Source organism: Amia ocellicauda, chromosome 1 (assembly GCF_036373705.1).
Source record: "Amia ocellicauda isolate fAmiCal2 chromosome 1, fAmiCal2.hap1, whole genome shotgun sequence".
In the NCBI taxonomy this organism is placed as follows: Eukaryota; Metazoa; Chordata; class Actinopteri; order Amiiformes; family Amiidae; genus Amia; species Amia ocellicauda.
The window spans coordinates 30,361,919-30,385,403 of record NC_089850.1 but is presented as its reverse complement, the minus strand read 5'-3'; the positions used below and the strand labels follow the sequence as shown (position 1 = coordinate 30,385,403).

The window sequence follows — 23,485 nt, the reverse complement described above, 5'->3', positions numbered from 1 at the left end:
GGCAAATCCAATTTCCCATTAACAGTCCATAGTCCCAGACCAAAGTCAATAGTCAATAAAAGCCTAATGACCAGGCCTAGGAAAGGCCTAGTGACATTCTCGTCACATCTCTATTTAAACTAATGAAATTATGAATGATGTGTTTTTGAACAAAAGTAGGAAATAACTGTGAATATTTGGCATATTTCCCAGCACCTATAATGGTATGATACCTGTGTTTTTTTCTATATCCTTAAAAACCTTAAATAAGATTAGCAAAGTGAATATTGTGTATTAATTAAAAGACTAGTCATCACAGGACGAAAACTTTTCTGACGCTATATTGTTTTAATTATATATATATATATATATATATATATATATATATATATATATATAGTATATAATGCAGCCTCCACATTTATTCACACACTTGTTGGTTTTACAAAAAGATTGAGGTGTAAACTCAAACAATTCAATACAAATAAAGTAAAGAAACACACTGAGATTGAAGAGTGCATTTGAAATTGAGCCATTAGAGGCGTCAATTTGTGTTTTAGCAGGAGTGTGAATAATTGCATGTTACATTTAATCTGTACTCTGGGTTTGTGGGTGTTCTCCTGACGGTCAATTACTAAGGATAACTTTGAGGACCCAGAAGTACAGATTTCCATAGTCATACCCAAATGGGTAATTAGGCCATAAATAAAGGAGTATTTGCCTGCAATTGTCATATGTTATTTATGACTTTTTCCATTACACCAGCTAAAGTTCAGTGCCTTGTTATTCTTCCTTTGCAGTTAATATTGCTGCCTTTCCGCTGCAATATTTAAAGCTATTGTGCCAAAAATGGTCCCACTTCATATACCATTTAGTCTGAAAGTAAGTCAAACTACTTAGTCATGGAATGCAGTGGCTTTAATTTAAGATCATGGCTAATTGTCCCAACAAAAAAGAGTAAAATATATATCAGAACCCAAAGCCCATGGTAGTTTAGAGCTCATTAGAGAGGAGGCACATGTGCTTAAAAGCATGTTGTTGCCTTATTAAAGCTCAGAGTAGTTTGGCGTTTGAAGTTGTTCTTGTCTCGTTTATGTGGGATGGTTTTCCTAGATTAAAGACAGGTCCCAAGATCGAACTGGTCTGTGTGTATGGCAGTGATTAAGATGTGGTTTAAATATCATTTGGCTTTATCTGATTTTAACTAGCAGTCTTAGTTCTCATACGCGCTACAGTACAGAATGGAATACATTAACCTTTAATGCATCAATGCAGGTCATTTACATATGCTGGACTTTAAACACATTAAGAATGATATATTTGAATTGCTTTTCTTCAGATCCCGGTGATAAAGCACATTAGTCAAGAATGAGTAAATTAGTTAGTCTTTTAAATACTTTAAAATATGATATGAAATGAAGGGGGAAACAGGAACAGGAACAGGTCATATGTAGGAAGTATTGTATATCAATTAAAACACAAACATTTTTCATATGCAGTATGTATGGTATAAAACTATATTACATAATTTCCTTATACACAGGGGCAGTCTTTTATTATACCATCAAAATTTGGAATTGCAGCTCAGCTCTACCTCCCCGATAGGCAGGGGAAACTCAAAGGAAACACATACATCTGCTTTTCTACACAGAATTAGAGCATCATTGACACACCCAACAAGCATCGATTTTGTACGACAAGCTGGGGAAACTCTGACTGTGAGCCAACCCCACCCCGGCAACACTCATCTCAAAATCCTCCTTTGTGAGCATTTAGTCATTCAAGAGCCTTCAAAAGTCATGAACATGGGGTGGTGGGATAAAAAACAAGTACTTAAATGCTGAGCAGAACTAATTTTAGAAGTCATCCTGCATGAGTCTTTGCCACAGCAGGATAATATGGGTATTACATTGTGACTAAATAAGGTCCAGGGCGTGTGTATGTCGCTTTTTGTATCGTATCTTAGAACACCATTCGCTTCTTTGCCATATTTGGACTGGCAGGTCATAAGGCATAACCGATTACACTCATCAGATTTCCCTATAGCCTCAGCACTGCCTAAAACAGTAACTATACTAGCTTTCTGTTATGTACATCCCAGTAGCTTTACTTAGTTTTTCTATTCTATTTTTTATAATAATAATCCATCAATGGGTTTGTGTCCTTCTAATAACTCCTTTTTGATTGTATTTTGGGACAACTATTCTTCACTGGATAGCTGTTTGAGAATCTGTGTGTGTTGTATCACTTACACATTTGTCTTTCAGCACGAGTAATTTTATCTTTACACCATTATAAGGCATGAATTATAAAAAGGTGTTAGTGCGGATGCTTTGTTGTAGTTTTTTTGTCTTTTTTGACCTGCAGTACTGATTCTTTGCTATGTGTGAGATAACTGTGTAAGATTGAGATGAGATATACATGTACCTGAGAAAAACATACAGCTTAGCAGTACATGGGTTGCCTTCCAATGACTTTGCTGAGGAGAGAGATAAGATTACATCCCAAAGGCTGATACTTGATACTTCTACACAAGCAGTCTGAAGCCTCATGTCATACTCCTGCCATTACACTGCGTATCAGTTTATTTTCCTTCAGTGTAATTAAGTACCTCTCACAGCTTTCAGACTAAGGAGCTGTGTAAAAACTTTGTCATCTTGTGCTGATTGAACAAGGAACACTATTTTCGCAATGGGTGTGTGTGTGTGTGTATTAAGAAAGAAGATAAGAACATAAGAAAGTTTACAAACGAGAGGAGGCCATTTGACCCATCGTGCTCGTTTGGTGTCCATTAATAACTAAGTGATCCAAGGATCCTATGAAGTCTGTTTTTAAATGTTCCCAAATTTTCAGGTTCAACCACATCGTTGGGGAGTTTGTTCCAGATTGTGACGCCTCTCTATGTGAAGAAGTGTCTCCTGTTTTCTGTCTTGACTTAAGTTTAATCAGATTGTCTTATGCAGCGATAAAGGCTTTCTTACTCTACCTCAGCATTTTGAGGATAGCAGTCTGCCTGGATGTTTAGAAAATGACTCAAGTTAAAATGAACCAATGAAGCAAATCTGAACTATGCTTCTAAATAAAAAATGACTTTCCTGTGATGCTTATCTGTGGATTTCAATAAATGGCACGTAGGGCAATCGATTCAGACATAGGAAACCTGCTGTGTTTCAGTAGCATAGTGTTCTCATGTTCTGATGGCAAATCTTTGTATCATTTTACCTATTCGAGCGGGTACTTTGATGTGTACTGCAAAAAGGGTTTCTTTTATGTCTTACATGAAATACTTTCCACCGCAATGAAAAGATACATTCAATACCTTTCTGCGGTAATAGCTCAGAAATATATTCCTCATTGCCAGTTTTTTCTTCTGGATTTCACTCGAACAAAGGGAAAGCGACTTTAAGATCGAAGATAGGAGGAAGGTCAAGGGAGGGTCATTCAACCCCCTCCTATGTTCACTTAAAAACACTTTGTATGTTTTACCAAAATTCAACCAAGCACTAGTAAGAAGACACTTGATAAGTGCTATCCTGTTGAATAAATACCCTCAGTCCAATAGGTGACCTACCACAGAATTAAAAGCCTCTTTAAAACATAGCAGGCAAACAAATCTCACAGTCACAGCTTTCCTTCTACATTAAAGAGCGAAACAGGAAGAAAATGTGATGGACTCATTTTGCAGCACTTCAAACATTGGCCTAGAACAACTGAATCCAATTCTTCTCTGTTGAATAAAAAAAAAAACTCACCATAACAATCAGCATTTTTATTTTGTGTTGTTGCAGATGCCAATTTCACATCAGTCAAGTCTCACCATTATTTTGAGACTGTAATGGTAAAGAAGCAACATGAATGACAATAAACACACTAAAGATGTTTTTTCCCAATAATTTATTCATTTACATTAAAGTCAGCTTTTACTCCCTGATCATTCAAACTCAATTACAGAATCACATTTATTAATAAACAATGCAATTTATACAAAAAAAATAAAATAAACCATGGGAAAAGATTAAATCACACCAATTTAACATCTGACCTGTTGCAAAATCTTATCCAGTACAGTGTAACTGTTTTTTTACTATAAAGTTCAAAATAGAAAAGGGAGGAAGATTAATATGGTAAATTAACCATAGCTTTGAAATTAGCCATTCATTCTTGACGTTTCAAATCATATCTATATACTTGTACTGCATTTAACTGTATGTGTGTGAATATGTGGATGTATATTTATATGTACATACATGTGTGTACATACACACATTATGTGTACATACATACACACACACACACACACACATATATATACACACACACACACACACACACATATATATACACACACACACACACGTGTGTGTACACATACATTTATATATATATATATATATATATAAAGTCAAAGCTTGGTCTTTTTGTATTTCTATATCCCATTTAAATGTATCCATTGTGTTTATAATGGGTACCAATGTATTCCCAATTAGCTGTTTATTAACTGCCTAAACAAAACTGATAACAAGAGGACTTTTGTACATTAAAGCAAAATGGACAGCATCCTTTTCTTGAAACAAACACAAATCAAGACAGCAAAACGAGCCAAGTTTGTACATCCTTACTCCATGTCCTGACTCCACTGGCAACAAATTGAGGACTTTGATGTTAACTGGTAATGTGTTGTTGCTGATAATGAAAATGTCTCATTGATGGGGAAGAGAACAGTTTTAAAAAGCTGGCAGAGCTGAGATTTCCTGGAAGTGGTGACCCTCATGTTCTCTTGGTAGATATGGGGCGGGGCGGGGGGGGTTGCTTCGTTCCGTTTCTTCCATTTTCTTCCTTTCCTTCAGACGGCCCCACTCAGACATCATTGTTACAACTGCATTTCTCTTTGAATGACACCATTTCCATCTTCACCACAGGATGTTAGAGTTTTGGTTGTCTATTGTGGTTTTAACAGCAGAGGCGCAGGATGGAGGCAGAGACGGTCAGAGGGAGGAGGAGGACGATGGTGCTGGACTGCAGGGGGTGTGCTGCTCCCTTTGGGTTGGTGGTGGAGTTCCCTGAGCCCATACTGCTGTAGGTGTTTGCTGTGGTTGTCACGGTACTTACATTCTGGGTGGCGTAGGTCTGGTTGGTTGCTATTGTGGCATTCTGGGAGTTAACCTGCAACCGACCAAGGGAAAGAGAACGTGTTTTAAGATATTGAAATTCTGCTTCATCCACCATAGCTTTCAATTGCCATACATTATGAATGTGTGCGAGGGCTCGTTTGGGGTTCAAATAGAGTTGTATCATGTACAATGTCAGTTGTGAAGAGAGGGAAGACAATTTACAATGCAATGATTAAGCATTAGGCTTTCCAGCTATCATCCCAATTATCTGATATCTTCCAAGATCCATCTTGATACTGCTCTTCAATCAATAAACTATTAAAAGATTATTAAAAACCCAATGGAATAATTATCCCCCTGTCCTCTTCAACTTTAGTTATGCTCTTATAACTTGCTGTAACACATTGCTGCAAATGTCCTTTGTCTCTATCCAAGTGGGAGACAAACAAGGTTGGGGTACAACAAGTGTTTTGGCTTTTTCAGTTAACAGTCTAATGTGAGATGTACAATCTTTTCAGCATATCAGCAGGAAATGGCAGAGTGAGATTGTAGGATTGTTAAGTAGCTAGCAACCAAATAAGCGACCAGGATCGAATGGTCTTCTCTTAGTTGTAATGGTTTGTATTTGAAATGCAGGAGTATGGAATGAGGCCACACAGAGTTTTGTTAGTTTTCATAACTCTTTAAAAATACATGGAAACACAAACAATGGAATAATCTACATCATAAAAAACATTATTGTGCACCAACCAAAACAGGGCAACGGTATCTACTGCTTCACCATAAAACTCACCACCAACCATCCATCTGATTAAAGATTTAAATATGAATGATGTGGTAGATGCTGTCCCTTGTCATGTCTACTACACAATCAGTTAAACAATAGAAGGCTTGTTGTCTTTTATTTTTTTAACACATTTGCCACACTAAAGTCTCTGCTAAGGTGGGGAGGGAGCTTTTTCACATCTCTGATCACGCATTTACAGAGAAAATCCCCATCGGGAAAAGAGCTCTCTTCAAGTAAGTTATGGTAATTGAATACACAGAGATTGCCCTGCACTATACCATGTGGCCAACACTTCGGTATGGCTTCTGTCAGAGAAATAATACACTGATGGATAATTGAGGTTTTCAAACTGGTCAAAGTCAGAAAATTACCTGTAGCCGCCTAAAGTCAGTATATAAAGTGAAATGAAGCACCTCTTTGAACGAATGCAATTATGTAATTGACAGCAGTAGAAATTCAATCGTGAATAAACGAAATAAAAATGTGGATAATAAACAGCACATCCCTGTAAACAAAAACCACTCCCAATAAAAGCTGATATCCCATCCTTCTTTATTTAACACCAGAAAGTATAATTATAAGATGGAATTTCAGAGTAATATAATAATAATAATAATAATAATAATAATAATAATGTCCAGGAACTGAATTTAATATGTCAGTACTGAAGGCAAATTAGATATCGTTTAATTAATTAGATATAAGGAGGCTTGAACCGCAGACGAGCTGGGGTGTGTTTTTGGTTTTCATTTTCAATCCGGATCCAACAAAATAGGAACATATTTTTGCAAGAGGGCTACTGTGAACAGATTATTTTCTCGTTGTTTTACAAACATATCGCAGCGCAGGATTAAATATATGAACAACAAAGCCAAAAATACGCGGTAGACGGATGATAAAACATAAGAAATTAGTTGTTTGTTTAATTGTGGTTTTTTTTTTTTGGGACATGCGTTTATTTAGGGGAACTTTCTTGATTCCCGGCTAGGTTTGTTTTACAATTATGATCAGATTTGGATTGACGGGGTTTGTGTGCATGTATGGATGTAAAGATCGCAGTGGCCATTATTTTATTGAAGTCTTACAAAGGTGTCATTCAACACCACCGACGTGTCAAAGGGCTGATATAGCGGTTGGATCCGCACTCAGGTTTCTGTGAGCCGCTTTACTCAGGCTAAGTGTTGATCCAGGCGTGTTTACACACATTTATTAACTACATTTAAACTACATTTATTCGCTGCATGAGGTCTTGTAAAAAAGTTAATGTTTGCAAAGTTTAAAAGGTTTTTCTTTCCCCCCCCCCCTAAGACTACACACAGAATAACTGCACAACCAGATCATACCGATGGATTGATTTTAACATGCAGTGACTGGCATATGATTGACTTTTTGATTGATTGACAGGCTAGACTGAGACTACATTTTGTACGTTTTGTACAGAAACCACCTGTTTCATGAAGATACGTTTACATTTGCAAAAGTCAACGAGGAATCTCAAGCAAAGTGCAATCATTTGTAGTCAAGTTAAATGCGGGAGCTGTGTAGGTATGCCAATCCCATTAACAGGATGCCCAAATCTATAGAACATATATATGGAAATGTTTAGATTTGGTTTAGATAGCAAATACAAGTGATAGGAGCAATGCAGATTTAAAATATCTCCACTAACACATCAGCCACACCTTTATTTATGTACCCATTTCTTTATTCTGCTAGTTTAGTGATTAATCACATTGTCAAGGATGAATTAATAATCAAATGTCTTATGAATAAATTAATGACTTGTGGATGATACCTGCATGGAAAAATACATCATTACAATTCTCTACTGATGAAGTTAAATAGCACAGACAAGCAACACACACAATGGATCAAGTACTTATTGGAATTAGCATGTTTGGAAGAAAAATGCAAAATATAATACATATAATGATTAAAAAAAACAAACAACAACAACAGCAAAAACAAGCATACCTGTGTAGATAAATATATGGCTATCACGACCACTCCAAGACACGCAGCTGTCATTTTAATCATGGTGTCACTACTTTTGGCCCCCAAAACTACTGCAGCGCGGCGCTCTGCTCTACCGCTGCCCGGGTCCGGACGCCGGGCTTTTATAGCGCTGCGCTATGACGTCACGGCGTGCCGGCCTGCCGGGGGATCGCAGGGTCGGGCGGGTGGATGCGCAGAGGCTTCAGCTGGGCAAAGAAATACAACATTGCAGCCCAACAATAGACGGTTATGTGACCTAATCTGTGATCAGTGAAGCCCCACACATATCATTAGGAGTTATTAATCCCCTGGCTTTCAAACAGCACACTGTACTTGTGATGCGTGCGGGGCTGTGTGAGGGGTGCAGTGTGCTGGGTGGGGGATATACATAATGAAGACATTATAGTGTCCACTCACTTCTCAATAGCAAGTAAAATCCCCCCATGCCTACTATTATTATTATTATTATTATTATTATTATTATTATTATAAGAAGAAGAAGTAATAGGAGGAGGACTAGGGTGCCTATAAATTACCGTGAATAATAAACCTTTTTTTAAGGCTTTATTATACGGCCGCATTTCCCAATCAAATAGCGACATCGTGTGGTCATTATAAGTAGTGTCGTGCAAATTGTTCATGAAGGAGCGCCTTTTAGATCACTTTACAACGTTTACTGATACAGTCACCCAACGAAAATGCTGAAATGCGTCATTAAGAGAGTGTATCTCAGTATATACAGTTACATGAAGAGAAAAGCCACAGTTCATAGTCATTGGAATTACTCACATAACCTACAGACAAAATATTGTATTTTAATCTACAAAAGAGGGTTAACAAACTAGAGCATCGGCTCTCATATGATTAATGAAACGTATTCGAGAGGAAACTGTCTTTTTTTACTGATTCATTTGCCACCCAGCACAGCATGCCATCACAGCAAATCCTCAGTGCCCATCAGTAGCATCAGCAGTGTCTGACTCTGTGGTCTCATATGCGTCTGATGTATTCAATGAAGTACTTTCTACCACAAAGCAGAAAATGTGTAGTGACTCAAGTGTCAGTTATTTGATTTTAGTATTTGCAAGTAAAGGTGTGTTTGCTTTTCATGTGCTAAGACATTACTATAAGGTCACTTAATCTTGGTACATGAATACATCCTACAGCAGGCTAGAAAATTAATGCGTGGCATACTTCTGTATTATTATTATTATTATTATTATTATTATTATTATTATTATTATTATTATTATTATTATTATTGACGTAATAGTAGCGCTTGTGCCAGTCTGTCCCTAGGGGGCGCTGCACGTCTGGCCGCGGTGTGATTGGCGTGTGTGGCGCTTGTCTTGTCTGCTCTCGTTGTCTGCGGGCGAGCGAGGTGGAAGCGCAGAGCGGCGGAGACACGTACAGGTACGCGTTGGTGGCAGTTGCTGTACATCCATTTCGGCACAAATGAGCACAGCGAGCAGTAATCTCTAATATGTGTCACACAGTGGCTGCAGTACAGTTCAGTGCTCTGTCTGGGGAGATGTCTGTGCCAACTTCCCACGACTAGCCAGCACGGTGCCATGGTCCTCCCGGTTCAGTAGCGTGGACGGGAAGTTGATGAGCTGAGCTCTTTGCTGGTGTTCGTGCAAGACGCATGTCAGTCCAGCGCCATGTGAGTGTGCAGTGCTTTTCACATTGCTTCAGTGAGCACAACACACAACCAAAGCAATGGTCATGTCTGCGTCCACTCGATGTATTTGAATGTGCAGATGCGTGGGGACAACTGGGGAACTGAGGAGCTCTGGGCTAATAACATCAAGTTCATTTATTGTCGGCTGTATGTCGGGGTTTTGTATGGCAATGATTTGCGCACGCATTCGTTATTATTATTATTGTTGTTATTTGTATTATTTCTTTCTTTCTTAGCAGACGTCCTTGTCCAGGGCGACTTACAAAATATAAGAGCAATACAGTGCAGTTCAGGCATTACATTGTACATATTCACAATTTACACAGTAAACAGTATATAAGGTCTTGCATGCTAGAAAGAAAAAGCTGATCAGTGCAGACAAGATGTTAAGTCAAAGTTAAGAGCTGAGGGAGAGGGGGAGCAGGGGAAATCAGAATAAGCAATGCTTAGACGTGCTAGTAATGCAAAGGCAAGTGTATGGCAAAAAGTGAAATCTTACAGGAGAATTAATGAGTACATTACAAGTACTGTCTGAAAAGATGAGTCTTGAGTAAGTGCCAGAAGGAGGTCAGGGACTCTGCTGTTTTGACTTCAGTCTACTCCGGCGGGTAGTAGTTGCAGGCAGGCCGGCCAGGAGGGAGTTGCAGTATCCAGGTGGGAGAGGACCAGGGACTGGACGAGCAGCTGAGTCGAGTAGTCGGTGAGGAAGGGATGGATTCGGCGTATGTTGCTCAGGAAGAATCTGCAGGTGCCAGTCAGCGTGGTGATGTGCTGGGTGTAGGAGAGCGCAGGATCGAGGGTGACTCCTAGATTTGTAGCGGAAGGAGAAGGAGAGAGTGTGGTGGATTCCAAGGGGATCGAGATGGAGACGTCAGCAGAAGGTGAGGAAGAGGGGGGGGGAAAGAGGAGATCAGATTTGGAGAGGTTGACCTTGAGGTGGTGCGAGTGCATCCAGGCAGAGATGGCAGACAAGCAGGAAGAGATGCGAGAGGGAATGAGAGGGTCAGAGGAGGGAAAAGACAGGAAGATCTGGGCATCATCTGCGTAAAATTGTGCCCAGGGAGAGCGTGTAGAGAGAGAACAGGAGGGGGCGCAGGACGGATCCTTGGGGTACGCCTGTGAGGAGAAGTTGGGGGTGGATGAGGAACCTCGCCATGTCACTTGGTAGGTCCGGTCACTGAGGTAGGAGGAGAACCAGGTGAGAGCAGTCCCAGAGATACCGTTAGACTGTGTATCTGTCAGTCTGAATCACTGCACTGCTCACTCCTTAATAATAAAGTTGTCGATCTCAGCATATGTAGATGTCATGCTGAATGTAGTGATACATTTTACTTAAGTTAGTTAAGCAATGTGTAGGTTATACTCCTCACACAATGCATTGTTCTCTCCACATTTCTGTACAGGTATGTGTTCGCGGTTTGAGCATTATGAATAGGAATAATACAATTTGATCAAATTCTCTGTTCTTAATAAAGTGCCTTTGGATATTAGATTACTTCATTGCATTATTATTATTGGTTTAATTGATTAAGTGCCTTATCAAAAGCCCAGATTAAATCAAACATTTGTCCCACCACAGCTTCCATTCTTTTTTTAATTCACACTCCAATCCCAGAGATGTAGGGTTTTGTGAATAACTTGTAAACACTGTCTGCCTGCCTGCCTGTCTTTCTCCTCTCTCAGGGCTGGCCATGAGGGGGTTGTTGCAGGTGCAGACCCTCAGGAAGCTGTCAGTGCTGTCCTCACTCTGGGAGGGGACTTTGTGGCATTTTCTACCCAGGACAAGATGGAGCCACAGGACAGTATATACACACCAGATCTCAAGCTCAAGATCTCCACCCGTTTTGGGAAAAAAAAGTATCCCCCCCTTTGAATGTCATCCTCCGAGTTTGTTGCTGCTCCTAGTGAGGTTCAAAGGCAGCAAGAGCTCCAAAATGCGAGGGAAAAAGACTCAGCACGATGAGGAGGAGGAGGTGGACGATGACCCAGAGAACAGTGACCATGAGGAAGAGCTTCAGGACGACGATGGGCTGCCCAAGGACTACAAGGACCTGGAGAAGGCAGTGCAGTCCTTTCGCTATGACCTCGTCCTGAAGTCTGGATTGGATGTGGCGCGCAAGTACGTTTTCATCACATTGAAAAAGAAAACATCTACCAAATGTTTTTATTAACATATTGAAGGTTGGACTGTTGCGTATGTGTATTGATAACTATTACACATCCTTAAAATATCATAGAAATGACTGTGTCCAATAATTGTACCTTTATTGGTAATGATAATGAAGCCAATTTATTTTTTTATGTCATAAGTTTGAATGTCAATCTATTTATTCGCTTTTTTGATCGTGTACCATTGACCAGAATAACTCCCCATCACCGCTGGTCTCCAGGGAAATATAATCCTGCACTGAGTGATTATTTACATTCTGTGTCATTTCTTTCCCTGCTTTTTCAGCAAAATTGAAGATGCTTTCTACAATAACAAGCTGAGGCTCAATGGACAAAAGCTTATTAAAAAAAGCAAAACAGTAAGTGGTTACTTAATATCAATAAACAGCTGTTACCATTTTAATAATATTGTAAAGAAGATACTGTACTGTGGATACTTTATTTGAAACCCACATTCAACCTTTCAGATTATGTGTGGTTTATTTTTCTGATAGGGTACTTTATTCTAGAAAATACTTTTATACTTTTCTAAAAAGCTATTTGAAGGCTTTATTAACTTAAATATTAAGCAGTAATCTCAACATACTCACTAAATATTTTCACATGTTTTTATTTTTTTGCAGGTGAAGGTAGGCGATACACTGGATCTTGTTGTTGGAGAAGACAAAGATACAAACACTGTCACAGTTATGAGAGTCATTTTCAAGAAGATAGCAGGAGAAACCAAAGACGCTGAAAAATATAAGGTTGTGTTAAGGCGCTGGAAACACCTAACACTTCCTAAGGATGAGGCCTACAAGAATTAGAGGTAATATAGTTATGTGAAGGTGCTGAAAATGGTGTCATTAGACTTGCCAAGAAAAAAAGATCTCTTGTGATTTTTTGGATTCACAAAGATGTGCTTATGGATTTTGGGGAAGGAGAAAAAATAGCACAGATTGCAAAGCTATGAATGAATTGCTGGCCATATTACAAAGTTTACCTGCTGGAGTATGTGCTAAATGAATGAGTTTTTTAATAGAAATGTTTGGAAATAACACCTGTATCCTCTATTTATGTACAAAACTTGTCATCTGTGTAAAGAGTAAAATTATTTAAGTAATTGGCAATTCATTCATTCATGTTATGTTCAAGATACAAATATTTAAACATTGTTATTCATATGTGTATACAGTACACTGAGCATGGATGCACAAATAGTACAATTTCTGCTGTTCAACAGAGATGATGATACATCAGTACAACATCATTTGTTTTTCACTTGTTTTTCTGTGTATGTGAATATTGAGGTATGCTTCAACAAACCAGTTATATTTGAGAAGAAAAAAGTAACTCTTGTGAAGTGATAGTTCATATTGAATACCAAACCAAGGATGCAGTTGATTTACTCATCCTGAAGATATCTCATAAAAGTGTTTGTATTGACGTACAAACATGTAGATTTAAGAGAAATGTAGTATTGATGTCTTGCAGTATGGCACTTCTTTATTTTTATTTGTATTATGAGACTGCACTCTAATTGGAGGAACTCATTACAATTAACTTGGTGAAACTGACATCACATTGGAGCATATGAGGATCAACCTTTTGTGCCATTCTCTCAGTTATGCATGTGTTGCAATGGGAAATGAAAGGAATACATATAGAACTGTATTTTATTAGTTTCACTGTTATAATACATTGAATATGCTGTATTCATACAAGGCTGGTATCATTTGACATCGTGGGAATGGAATATTGGTGAAGGTTTTTATGTATTCTATAAAAAAATATATATTTATCAACATGTTTTCTGTTTTTTATTGTATACAGTATGTTTTCAAAGACAGATGTTCATGGATTTCACATATGTACTTTTCAAAGGACACAGCTACCAGGTTCAGTTACATGTAGGTTTAGCAACAGAAAAAAAAACATGTAAAACTGCCTATTTTTAACTTAATGTTAAAAAAATGAATTAGATTGCTCAGGATCTGAGCTGAGTTGTCTTTTTTTTTCTTCTAATTTTCCAATATTAAACATTGTTATAAAATAAGAATATAAACTGCAGAATAGAAGATTTATATGAGCTTAGATGTTCTAAACAGGCACCTCAGAAAAATCTTAACATTGACTTAAATTTAATATGGTGTAAAAGTAAAATACAAAATTATGCTTTAGTTATGCTTTTATTGTATATTGGAAAACATTCCCTCATTTACTTTTTCTACAAAATGTACCTCACACTAGAAAACCCCGAGCTGTAAATATCTAATGATGCTTCATCATTCTTACATTGTTACACACTACAGCGTTTTGTAAAAGATACTCATAATACTGCTGCTTGTGAGTTTATGTAAATTTGAATCAAACTAAATTATTAATATGTAAACACTAGGCATGGAAACTCAGTGCTGAGATTCTCTAAGGCTACCTTTAAATTCAGATCTAGAGCAAAATGTCTAAACTGCATTTAAGTTGATGAAAATGTGCAAAATGATTTACATTTACATGAAGGGTATTGGTCACATTTTAAAGTAGTACCTAGAAGGCTAGATGAACTTCAAGTTACAAAATAAAAACAATTTGCTTCAAGACAAATTCACAACCTCCCAGTCCATTCCAGTACAAGGTAATGCTTCAGCTGTTCCTCAGTCACATTGGGTGCTTAATCCTCAATGGGATCATCACTGACATTTACCAGAAAGCTCTGCAATGAAATGGACTGCAAAATCCACTTGTTTACAACCCATGTTCCAACACGCCTGGTACATTTGTCATGTCTTAAACCTCACATATTTCTGTTCCAATTACTGTATTTTCCCAACAGACACTGAATCGTCATCCAATTAAATCCCAAAACACAAGATGCATCTTAATACATATTTAAATAGGAACAGTTGGCCCATATGCTGGTGAGAGAGTCCTATTTGTGGCCGAATTAGAGCTGCAGGTTCTACACAATCATACTGTTCAGAGAGACTAAAGACGACCATAACAATTATAATGTACATAGAGTTTTTGTTAACAAAATCATCATCATAATGTAGCTATAAAACACAATTATAAAGATTCTATATAATTACTTCATTCCAGGAGAGGACATATGCTGAAGGAACATCAGAAATATACACTCCTGAAGCTTTAGTCATTTTTGTAAATGTGTGTTTAGCTACTATAGTTTTATGCATATTATCTTCTAGACATGCCTCAAATGAGAGGAGCTAGCAAATACCAAGGCTTTACTGAAGAAAGGGTCTAGAAAAGCAAAGAGGCCAATAATCTACAAGTTTCCAAAAATACTGACAACAAATAATGGGTTTCCAGCCTGCTGTGTTTACATGTCAAACAAAGCAGTAGAGTTCTGGCTTTGACAAAAAACAACACTGGATGCAGTTGGAATTTGTGGATCACATTTATGCACTCCTACCCACAGAATACTTCTAACATGACAACTTTTTCTTTAGCATTTTTTCTCCACAGGGGAAAGTCGTTTCAATGAGAAACAGAAAGGCGGGTCAATGGAGTTCAGTCTGTCTCTCTAGGTTTGTCCTGGAGACACCCAGTGATATCCTATAACTGTAATGAATCTGCACCTTAATAGGCAAGGACAAAATCTTACATCATCTTTATTAGAAGTAATAAAAATCAGTTTGGGCCAATGTTGAACATTTGATACATGCTATGGAACAATTGTAAAGACCTCTAGTTTAATAAATTAGTGGTGTAAGGTTTTCTTTCCCCTCTATGCTAGCATGTAGCAAATCACTTATCAGGTTATGGAGAGGTGGTTACTGCTCACCTGATGTCAAAGTTATATATGTGAGTGTGTGGTCAATGTAACTATGGATAACTAGTCCATTATCTAGTTTAAATCTATATAATTGTCTAATATAAAACTATATTGCCGCAGTAGGATATATCTTATATTCAACAGCAATAATTGTCACCGTTTTTTTTCCTTGATAGATTTATGGATACTTTAGCTTTAAGTCTGACAATAGCTTAAAACACAAACACATAAAATACTACAGAGATCAAGATAAAAAGTTAGAATCAGCCTAACCAATATTAATTTGGCATATTTAAATAAAATTTCTACCCTAGATTAAAGTTATAGTTCTCAACATTAGCTACAATTGGGCTATAACTTTAATGTAATTCTCACTTAAGCTTATGTATGTGTGGATTTGATACCTGTGCAAATGATACATTGTTATATAAATATATTAACATTTTTATAAATATGATACAGTATTGGCTCTCTTAGCTTTCTTGAGAATGTCACACTTTTTCCGATTAGGCCTCCTGCACCTCTCGTCGATGCTGGGTATGCACTCGTAATGCCAGACCTCCTCCATCTTGTCCACCGGGTACACGGCCTCCACATAGTGGCGGATCAGCCTCAATCGGATTGGGTCCAGCTGTTTCTTGTTACAGGCACCAGAGTGGTTGTATTGGAGTCTGAGGTTCTCTTGAGTGAACAGCTCTGGGAACAGTCTGACTAGAAGACGAGCTGCGAAATTCCCAACCGAGAGACTCTGCTGAACGATTTCTCTGATCTCCGAATCTGAGAGCAGGTAAACCGAAGGCACGGGGAAATCAGGAGAGGGTACGGCCAGCTCCTCTAGAGGGATCTTACAGAAGTCTTTCGAGCTCCTTTCCGGGGGCAATGGAGGGATCTCAAATTCTTCGCGAAGTCGCTCTGGGTTCAACGGGCAGGTGACAAAATCTCGCTGTTCGGATTCAGGAATGTACACCTTACGCTGCTGCTGATAGGAGCGCCGCTGCTCAGTGTCTCTGCGCCGGCATCTTTCATCCAGTTTGCCCACAAACTCCAAGGTCCAAACCCTGTCGTTCTTGGCCCGCGGGTAAAGGAGCTGCACGTAATGTCTAATCAGTTTAATACGCATGGGATCCAGTTGCTTCTTGCCCAGAGAGCCACTGCAGTTGTAGTGTTTCCTCAGGTTCTCGTAAGTAAAGAGCTCAGGAAACATCAGAACCAACAAGCGCGAGGCGAAGTTTCCGATAGACAAACTGCACTCGTAGTTATTCTTGAGTTGTTCTTTTGTAAGCAAATACTCCGGAGGGACCTCAAAATCCGGAACTGGGATTTCAATTTTATCGAAGTCGATGGGCACCAACCAAATTTTTTTCGACCTGCGCCCAGGTTTCTCAAAGTCACAGAAATCCCCGATTTTTACAACAGACACGTCGTCGGGGAGGCTGGCCGAGTCATAGCTTTCATCCCTGGCGTTTTCAGACTCACTGCCGTTACCGTGCACATTTTCCAGCTCCTCTTCCATTCTCTGAACACACAGCTGAAGCCAGCTCTCTTCCTGGAAGTCAGGGAAGTAGGCCTCCATGTACTTCCGGATTATCTCTAGCCTCTCCGAGTCGAGGATCTGCTTCCCCATCCCGCCGTAGCAGCTGTAGCCTTCGCTGCTCTTGCCTTGCTCGAAGACTTCGGGGAAAAGGCGATGCATTAAGAACACGGCAAAATCTCCAGGGGAAGACACATCGTCAAGATACTCAACAATGTCCTGAGCGTCTAACACCAGGTCAGGGACGGCGTTGTTGTTGCTGGACTCCAACGACAGGCTCTCATCCTGCCCCTCGTCATCAATGTAGTGGCAGCTCGGTGTCTGATCTGGCTCATACCCATGTGCCAATGGAGTCCCTTTTTTCCCCACCTGCCCACTCTCCATGTCCTTCTGCGCCCAGAACCGGTTAAAAAAGTCATTGATTTGGGGCAGGCACTCCACCTGCCAAGAACTGCCATTCTTGACTAAAGGGTAGCAGACTTCCACGTAATTGCGAATGAGTTGCAAGTGAAGAGAGTCCAGTTTCTTCTTGCTCACAATCTCACAGGCGTTGCAGTTCGTGTTGATGTCCTCCACTGTGAAAAGCTCGGGGAAGAGTTGGACAAGCAGCCTGCAGGCCAGTTCGCCCGGCGCAGAGGTCTGGTCCAGGATTTGCTTCAGCTCTTCCGTGTTCAGCTGATACTCGGGAGGAGGCTGGAACTCTGCGACCAGCTCGGTGGGACTGATGCGCTTCTTAATGCGAGTGACCTCCAGGGAGAGCAAGTCCACTTTGCTGTGAAGCTGCGTCATGCTGGAGTTCAGCGTGTTGAGGATGAAAAACATCTTTTCAATCAGAGAGTAAATGTTGGAGTCGCTCTCTGCAGCTGTGGTGGCCATCGCTGTGTTGGCCTCCCTCCTGCCCAGCTCCCCGAGGCTTTTGGGAAATAAGAGGCTGTTGTAGTTCAGTCTGTCCCCGGCTTCGTGCAGAGAGTGCTGATCGAGACCCAGAGTGGTTTTCTTTTCTGTGATCTTGTGTGAAATGCTGTACAGCGGCTTCCTGTAAGAGGCTATTGTCTTCTCATTAGAAGGGTCTTTGTTCTCATTGGATGACATCACACTCGAAAGCCTCGATCTGCTCGTGTTGCCTGCGTTTCTCTGAAAAAAAAGGTTCAGGAATCAAGTAAACTGACTTCAAAAATCAAATACAGACCTCAACCAAGCTCTTTGAATAAGACACTGTAGTTGTATAAGTGTATCTAGTGCTGCAGTCTTGTTATAACAACAAAACAGTTCATTTATACGGTTTATTTCCAGATTTTAAAACTGAAGCGTGAAAAGTTTCATTTACTGAAATCATTTACTGGCAGGTACAGAGGATTTATGCCTATGACCGTTTTTTTTTTTTATCAACTCTGAGGCTATTCTTTCAACCATGATAAGCACAAAAACAATAAAAATATCCTAACAAATACTGAAACAAAATACTGTGACATACCCTGCATAATTATATATTTATTTGTTGACAGCAAAAGATAAAGGGAAATGACTGAAGGATAAAGCTGGGGGAGGCCTACAATTCAGAAAGAAAGAACTGTCCCGTTATACTTCACCTCTGCTGACACTTTCACTCTTTTTATGTCGGTGGGCTGGTCCTGTTCATTGCCTGGACTGTCTGCAACAATCTGTGTGTTGGTGCGTTTGCTGCTAGCCTCCACACTGCTGATTAGCACCCTCCCTCTGTTGCTTTCAGTTATATTGCAGCCTGTCGAGCAGTCAATAGCTGGGTCTTCCATTTCTCTTTCTATTTTAACACAGTGCGATGGTCTTCTTTCTAGCAGGGACACACAAAGATATCGATTTCTTCAATGTATAACAACAGAAGACATTTCAGCCTGCTGCTACTTTATATTGGCAAAAATGGTTCGAGACTGTTGCACTCTCTCTCAGTCCTCCCTCCTCACTTAGCAAGTGGGTTTGAATAGAACACATCAGCTACAGAACTAGCTTTTTAATTTCCCGAAAATACTTGTAGCACTGTATGGAGCATTTTTCTTCACAAAAGTAAAATCCCCAAAAAGTGGAAACAGAATATGAAACCTGATCTACAACTTTCCTTTTTTTAAATAGGCAATTTTCAAAAGCAACAAAACCTTTCTTACCTCTTTCTTCACCGTCTGATTCCTCGCCATACTCGGAATAATTCATATCCTGAAATTATACCAAATGTAAACACAACAAAACAATGAAACCAAGGACAGAGGCTAGAAGTAATACATGGGGGGAAATCTTAAAGTGATCTACTTTCATACGAAAAGCATCTGTACAGCCTTGCTTTGTTTCAACCTCTACAGGAGAATATGACCATTGTAGTAGGTCTACACTACACAAATATGTCTAAAGTAACTAAGTTTGTATTGTACAACCCCAATTCCGAAAAAGTTGGGACAGTATGGAAAATGCTAATAAAAACAAAGAGGAGTGATTTGTAAATGTACTTTGACTTTAATTCAAACAAAAAACGTATAAAGACAAGGTATTTGATGTTTTACCTAATCAACTGCATAGTTTTTTTAATGTAAATGTTTATTTTGAAATTGATGCATGCAACACGTTCCAAAAAAGTTGGGACTGGGGCAATTTAGGACTAATAGCGATGTGACAAGTTGAAATAAGAAGGTGATGTGAAACAGGTGAGGCAATCGTGCAATCATAGTATATAAGGAGCCTCCAAAAAAGGCCTGGTCCTTCAACAGCAAGCATGGGTGAGGCTCGCCAACCTGCCAACAGATGCGTCAGCGAATAATCCAACACTTTGAGAACAACATTCCCCAAAGACAAATTGGTAGGATTTTGGGCATTTCACCTCCTACAGTGCACAATATGACTAAAGATTCAAGGAATCCGGTCATATCTCGGTGCGTAAAGGGCAAGGATGAAAACCACTTCTGAATGCACGTGATCTCCGATCCCTCAGACGTCACGGTCTTAAAAACCGGCATGAGTCTGTAATGGATATCCTGACATGGGCTCGGGAATACTTTGGTAAACCTTTGTCAGTCAACACCATTCGCTGCTGCATCCACAGCGTCAGGTCCAAAAGCCAGCGTCTGTCATGGTATGGGGGTGTGTCAGTGCCCATGGCATGGGTAACTTTCGCATCTGTGAGGGCACCATTAATGCAGAAAGATTTGTACACATGTTGGAGCAACATATGCTGCCACCCAGACATCGTCTTTTCCAGGGACGTCCCTGCATTTTCCAGCAGGACAACGCCAAACCACATTCTGCCTGGATTACAAGCGCACGGTTGCGTAAGCAGAGAGTGCGGGTGCTAGCGTGGCCTGCCTGCAGCCCTGACCTGTCTCCGATTGAGAATGTGTGGTGCATTATGAAGCGCAAAATAAGGCAATGAAGGTCATGTACAGTTGCGCAGCTGAAGAAATGCATCATGGATGAAAGGGGGAAAATTCCACTTGCTAAACTTAACCAACTGGTGTTTTCAGTGCCCAAACGCTTAATAAGTGTTATTAAAAGAAAAGGTGATGTTACACAGTGGTAAGCAGTCGACTGTCCCAACCTTTTTGGAGTGTGTTGCAGTCATCAGATTTGAAATGAGTGTATATTTTCAAAAATAAATTAAATTCACAAAGTAAAACATCAAATAATGTGTTAATAATGTGTTTTCAATATAGTACAGGGTGAATTGAACTTTCAAATGACTCTTTTTGTTAGTTTTTTTGCATTTTCCATACCGTCCCAACTTTTTTGGAATTGGGGTTGTAGGAATATGGTTCTTGTAACAATCTAATATTATTATTATTATTATTATTATTATTATTATTAATAATAATAATAATAATAATAATAATAATGTGTTAGATATCAATCAATGCCTAAAACAGCCTCTTGGAGACAGCCCTGCAGTATTCAATTAGACTAATCCAACAGGGGTTATTTTGCATAGTGTTAAAGACTGTTAGCTTTTTGGCACTGCAACTGTAAAACATAGCGGTGCATTAAGTGGCCCACATCATCCTCACCTCTAACAACTGTTACAAATTGACTTCATTTACATCAGTTTATACTGTCACATTTTAATTAGCTACTCACCCTTCTGTACCAAAACAGATGTATAGTGTCTAAATTACGAGCTATTATGGGCAGACTATTAACACCGTGCGTTTGCGGACTATACAAACCGCACCATATGCGCTCTTTTATAAATATATGATTATTAAACATGACAACAAAACTTTAAGCTGCACCCCAACGGCCTGGTATCTCTAAAGCAGTGTCTTAAGCATGAGCATCTATAAATACCCCCTTTTGCGCCCAGCGCCCAGCGCCCAGCGCCCAGCTCCTGCTCCAGCTCCTGCTCCAGCGGCGCTGCAGTGAGCGGCTCTGCCTGCAGGGCCGGGGGGCGCTGTCGCTCCACTCTCCCAGACACGCACGCAAACGAAACTCGCCAGCCTGCAGCCACTCCACTTCCTCATTCTTCCACTAGCAACCCACGAACCACAACCCCCCCGAGAGCGATCCCCGCAGATGGCGCCCCCTCCGAGCCCCGCACCCCGCACCGGCGCGGCACCCGCCACGCAGCGCGGCCAAAACCCGCGGCGTGGCCCGATCCCCGACCCCCGATCCCCGACCCACGGCCACGGTCTCGCTCCGCGTCGGGCTTTTAATGATGGGATTGTAATTGCGTGACGCGGCAGGAAAGCACGGATCCGCGGAAAGCTCGGTCTCTGGCGCCGCACAGTCAGCGCAGCGGGTCGTTGTGAACTCACCGTCCACACCCGAAGGGATCCCGGAAAGTTGGCATCGCGGGCGGCGTCCCGAGTGTCCACGGCGCCGCGGTCGTGCTCCTGTCCGCCGTGTTTCTCCTGCCTGTGCCCTCTCGCGTGACGTGACGCGGCTCGCCTGCTGTGTCATTTCCGCACAGCTGTGGGCTGCTGTGGGCAGCCGGGGTCCGGCCGCAGCGGCGTGGGGGAGGAGGGAAGGCTGTTGATGCTTAGTCCAACATAATAATAATAATAATAATAATAATAATAATAGTAGTAGTAGTACCGATACAACACTGCTAACGATCATACACGCTGTCGTTCCTGTTCGGTGACACTAGAACTCGAAGCTGTGGCGAAGTCGCGAGGCCGTGTGCCACCTTGACAGGTACGCAGTGCGCGCCCGCAGGGTGCTGGGTCGTGCTGGGTCATGCTGGGTCATGCTGGGTCGTGCTGTGCGCTGGCATTTCTCATTAGAGGGCATGTGTTGGCATTAGGGGATGCGCCCGCGGTTGCATCAATACATCGACTTCCACAGGTGTTTCGCCCGCTTGATTGGGGTGTCATATTTGAGTTGAGCTTTATGTCAGGTTTGGATATACATGCTTAATCTATTTGGTTTCGTTGATGCTTCATTCTAGAAAATGTTCAGACACGAGAAGTGATTCAATGCATGGGTTTCCCGAGACTAATGCACTTTAATTGCACGCTGATTGAAATACAAATAATAACCCATTTCGAGCGCTTTTCAACAGGAGTAGCAGGCTACATTCATTGGGCCGGGCCGATTCTCAGTCAGCCTGATCCGAAACACACACACACACACACACACACACACACACACACACACACACACACACACACACACACACACACACACACACACACACACACACACATGTGCCAGATTGCACAGCTTTCAAGTGAAGTGGAATGCATGCGGTTGATCAGATCTGCAGAAAACAAAGCAACGTGTGTGTGTTTGTTTGATTTTATGAGTGTGTTTGTTTCATTTGGAGCCCATGCAGTCAAAGGTGGGGCTCTGTCAGACTTCACACCCTGCTCCCCTTTCTGAGGGAGAAGTGCTGCTGCATTGTGTATGCTTGACTGGCATGGGAACTGCTGTACAGGATGTGGTCATCTGACGTTAATAACACTCTGAGATGACACTACAGAGCCATTGTTGTACCTGCTAGTTCATGGTTTCCATAAACAGTACTCCACACACACAACATATGTAAGCAGGTGTGTGCTTATTTGTAAGGCAAGTTATTTCTCTTTGGTGAAAATAAACTGTGCAGTAATTGTCAATATGGATTCAGTAAATCGTCCCAAGCACCCTCTGTTCAGTGACAAGCTTTCCCCATTGCATCAGTCACTGTTCATGACTAAATCTATATGAAGCTGAAGGGTTTCACAAGTGATAATGGTATTAGAGTAAACCCTGAAAGTGCAAAGAACAAGATCTTGCTTTTATCTTATTTTCAGTCTCACTGGAAGGTTCATCCCATGCTGTTTGCACTACAGAGTGAACGAGAGGGGCTCTGTATTGTTATATGTCTGCAATGTTCCCTTGGTGGTGTCTGTTCACTTGGTGTTACTCTGACAGCCTGCAGTTCAGACAAAGAAGCGACAGCAGAGTCCAGGTGGGCTAACAATGGATGAGGGGCAACACATATGTGATGCTATTTATTTGGATG

At 40.5% G+C, this 23,485-nt stretch overlaps 2 protein-coding genes and 2 long non-coding RNA genes across 7 annotated transcripts; 1 reads left to right on the top strand and 3 right to left on the bottom strand.

The window, feature by feature from the left end:
* Positions 1–3,856: 3,856 nt before the first annotated feature.
* Positions 3,857–7,956, bottom strand: LOC136748111 (uncharacterized). Its single transcript, XR_010816560.1, has 2 exons — positions 7,852–7,956; positions 3,857–5,142 (listed from the first exon to the last, which is right to left on the bottom strand). It is a non-coding gene; the product is annotated as an uncharacterized LOC136748111 (long non-coding RNA).
* A 1,247-nt stretch (positions 7,957–9,203) lies between these two features.
* mtres1 (mitochondrial transcription rescue factor 1) lies at positions 9,204–13,506 on the top strand. 4 transcript variants are annotated; one of them, XM_066701567.1, is made up of 4 exons: positions 9,204–9,285; positions 11,237–11,672; positions 12,009–12,081; positions 12,346–13,506. In XM_066701567.1, the coding sequence occupies exons 2-4, from the start codon at positions 11,245–11,247 to the stop codon at positions 12,526–12,528; spliced, it is 684 nt and encodes a 227-aa protein (XP_066557664.1). In that variant the 5' UTR covers positions 9,204–9,285; positions 11,237–11,244; the 3' UTR covers positions 12,529–13,506. The 4 variants fall into 4 exon arrangements, with proteins under 4 accessions (XP_066557664.1, XP_066557672.1, XP_066557681.1 ...); XM_066701575.1 differs by lacking the exon at positions 9,204–9,285 and adding an exon at positions 9,327–9,535; XM_066701584.1 differs by lacking the exon at positions 9,204–9,285 and adding an exon at positions 9,566–10,253.
* Positions 13,507–15,312: 1,806 nt separating this feature from the next.
* Positions 15,313–18,158, bottom strand: bend3 (BEN domain containing 3). Its single transcript, XM_066701545.1, has one exon. It carries the CDS (start codon positions 18,115–18,117, stop codon positions 15,940–15,942), a length of 2,178 nt encoding a protein of 725 aa, XP_066557642.1. The 5' UTR covers positions 18,118–18,158; the 3' UTR covers positions 15,313–15,939.
* A 461-nt stretch (positions 18,159–18,619) lies between these two features.
* LOC136759990 (uncharacterized) lies at positions 18,620–21,939 on the bottom strand. Its single transcript, XR_010820139.1, has 3 exons — positions 21,792–21,939; positions 19,164–19,212; positions 18,620–18,835 (listed from the first exon to the last, which is right to left on the bottom strand). It is a non-coding gene; the product is annotated as an uncharacterized LOC136759990 (long non-coding RNA).
* Between the last annotated feature and the right edge of the window lie 1,546 nt (positions 21,940–23,485).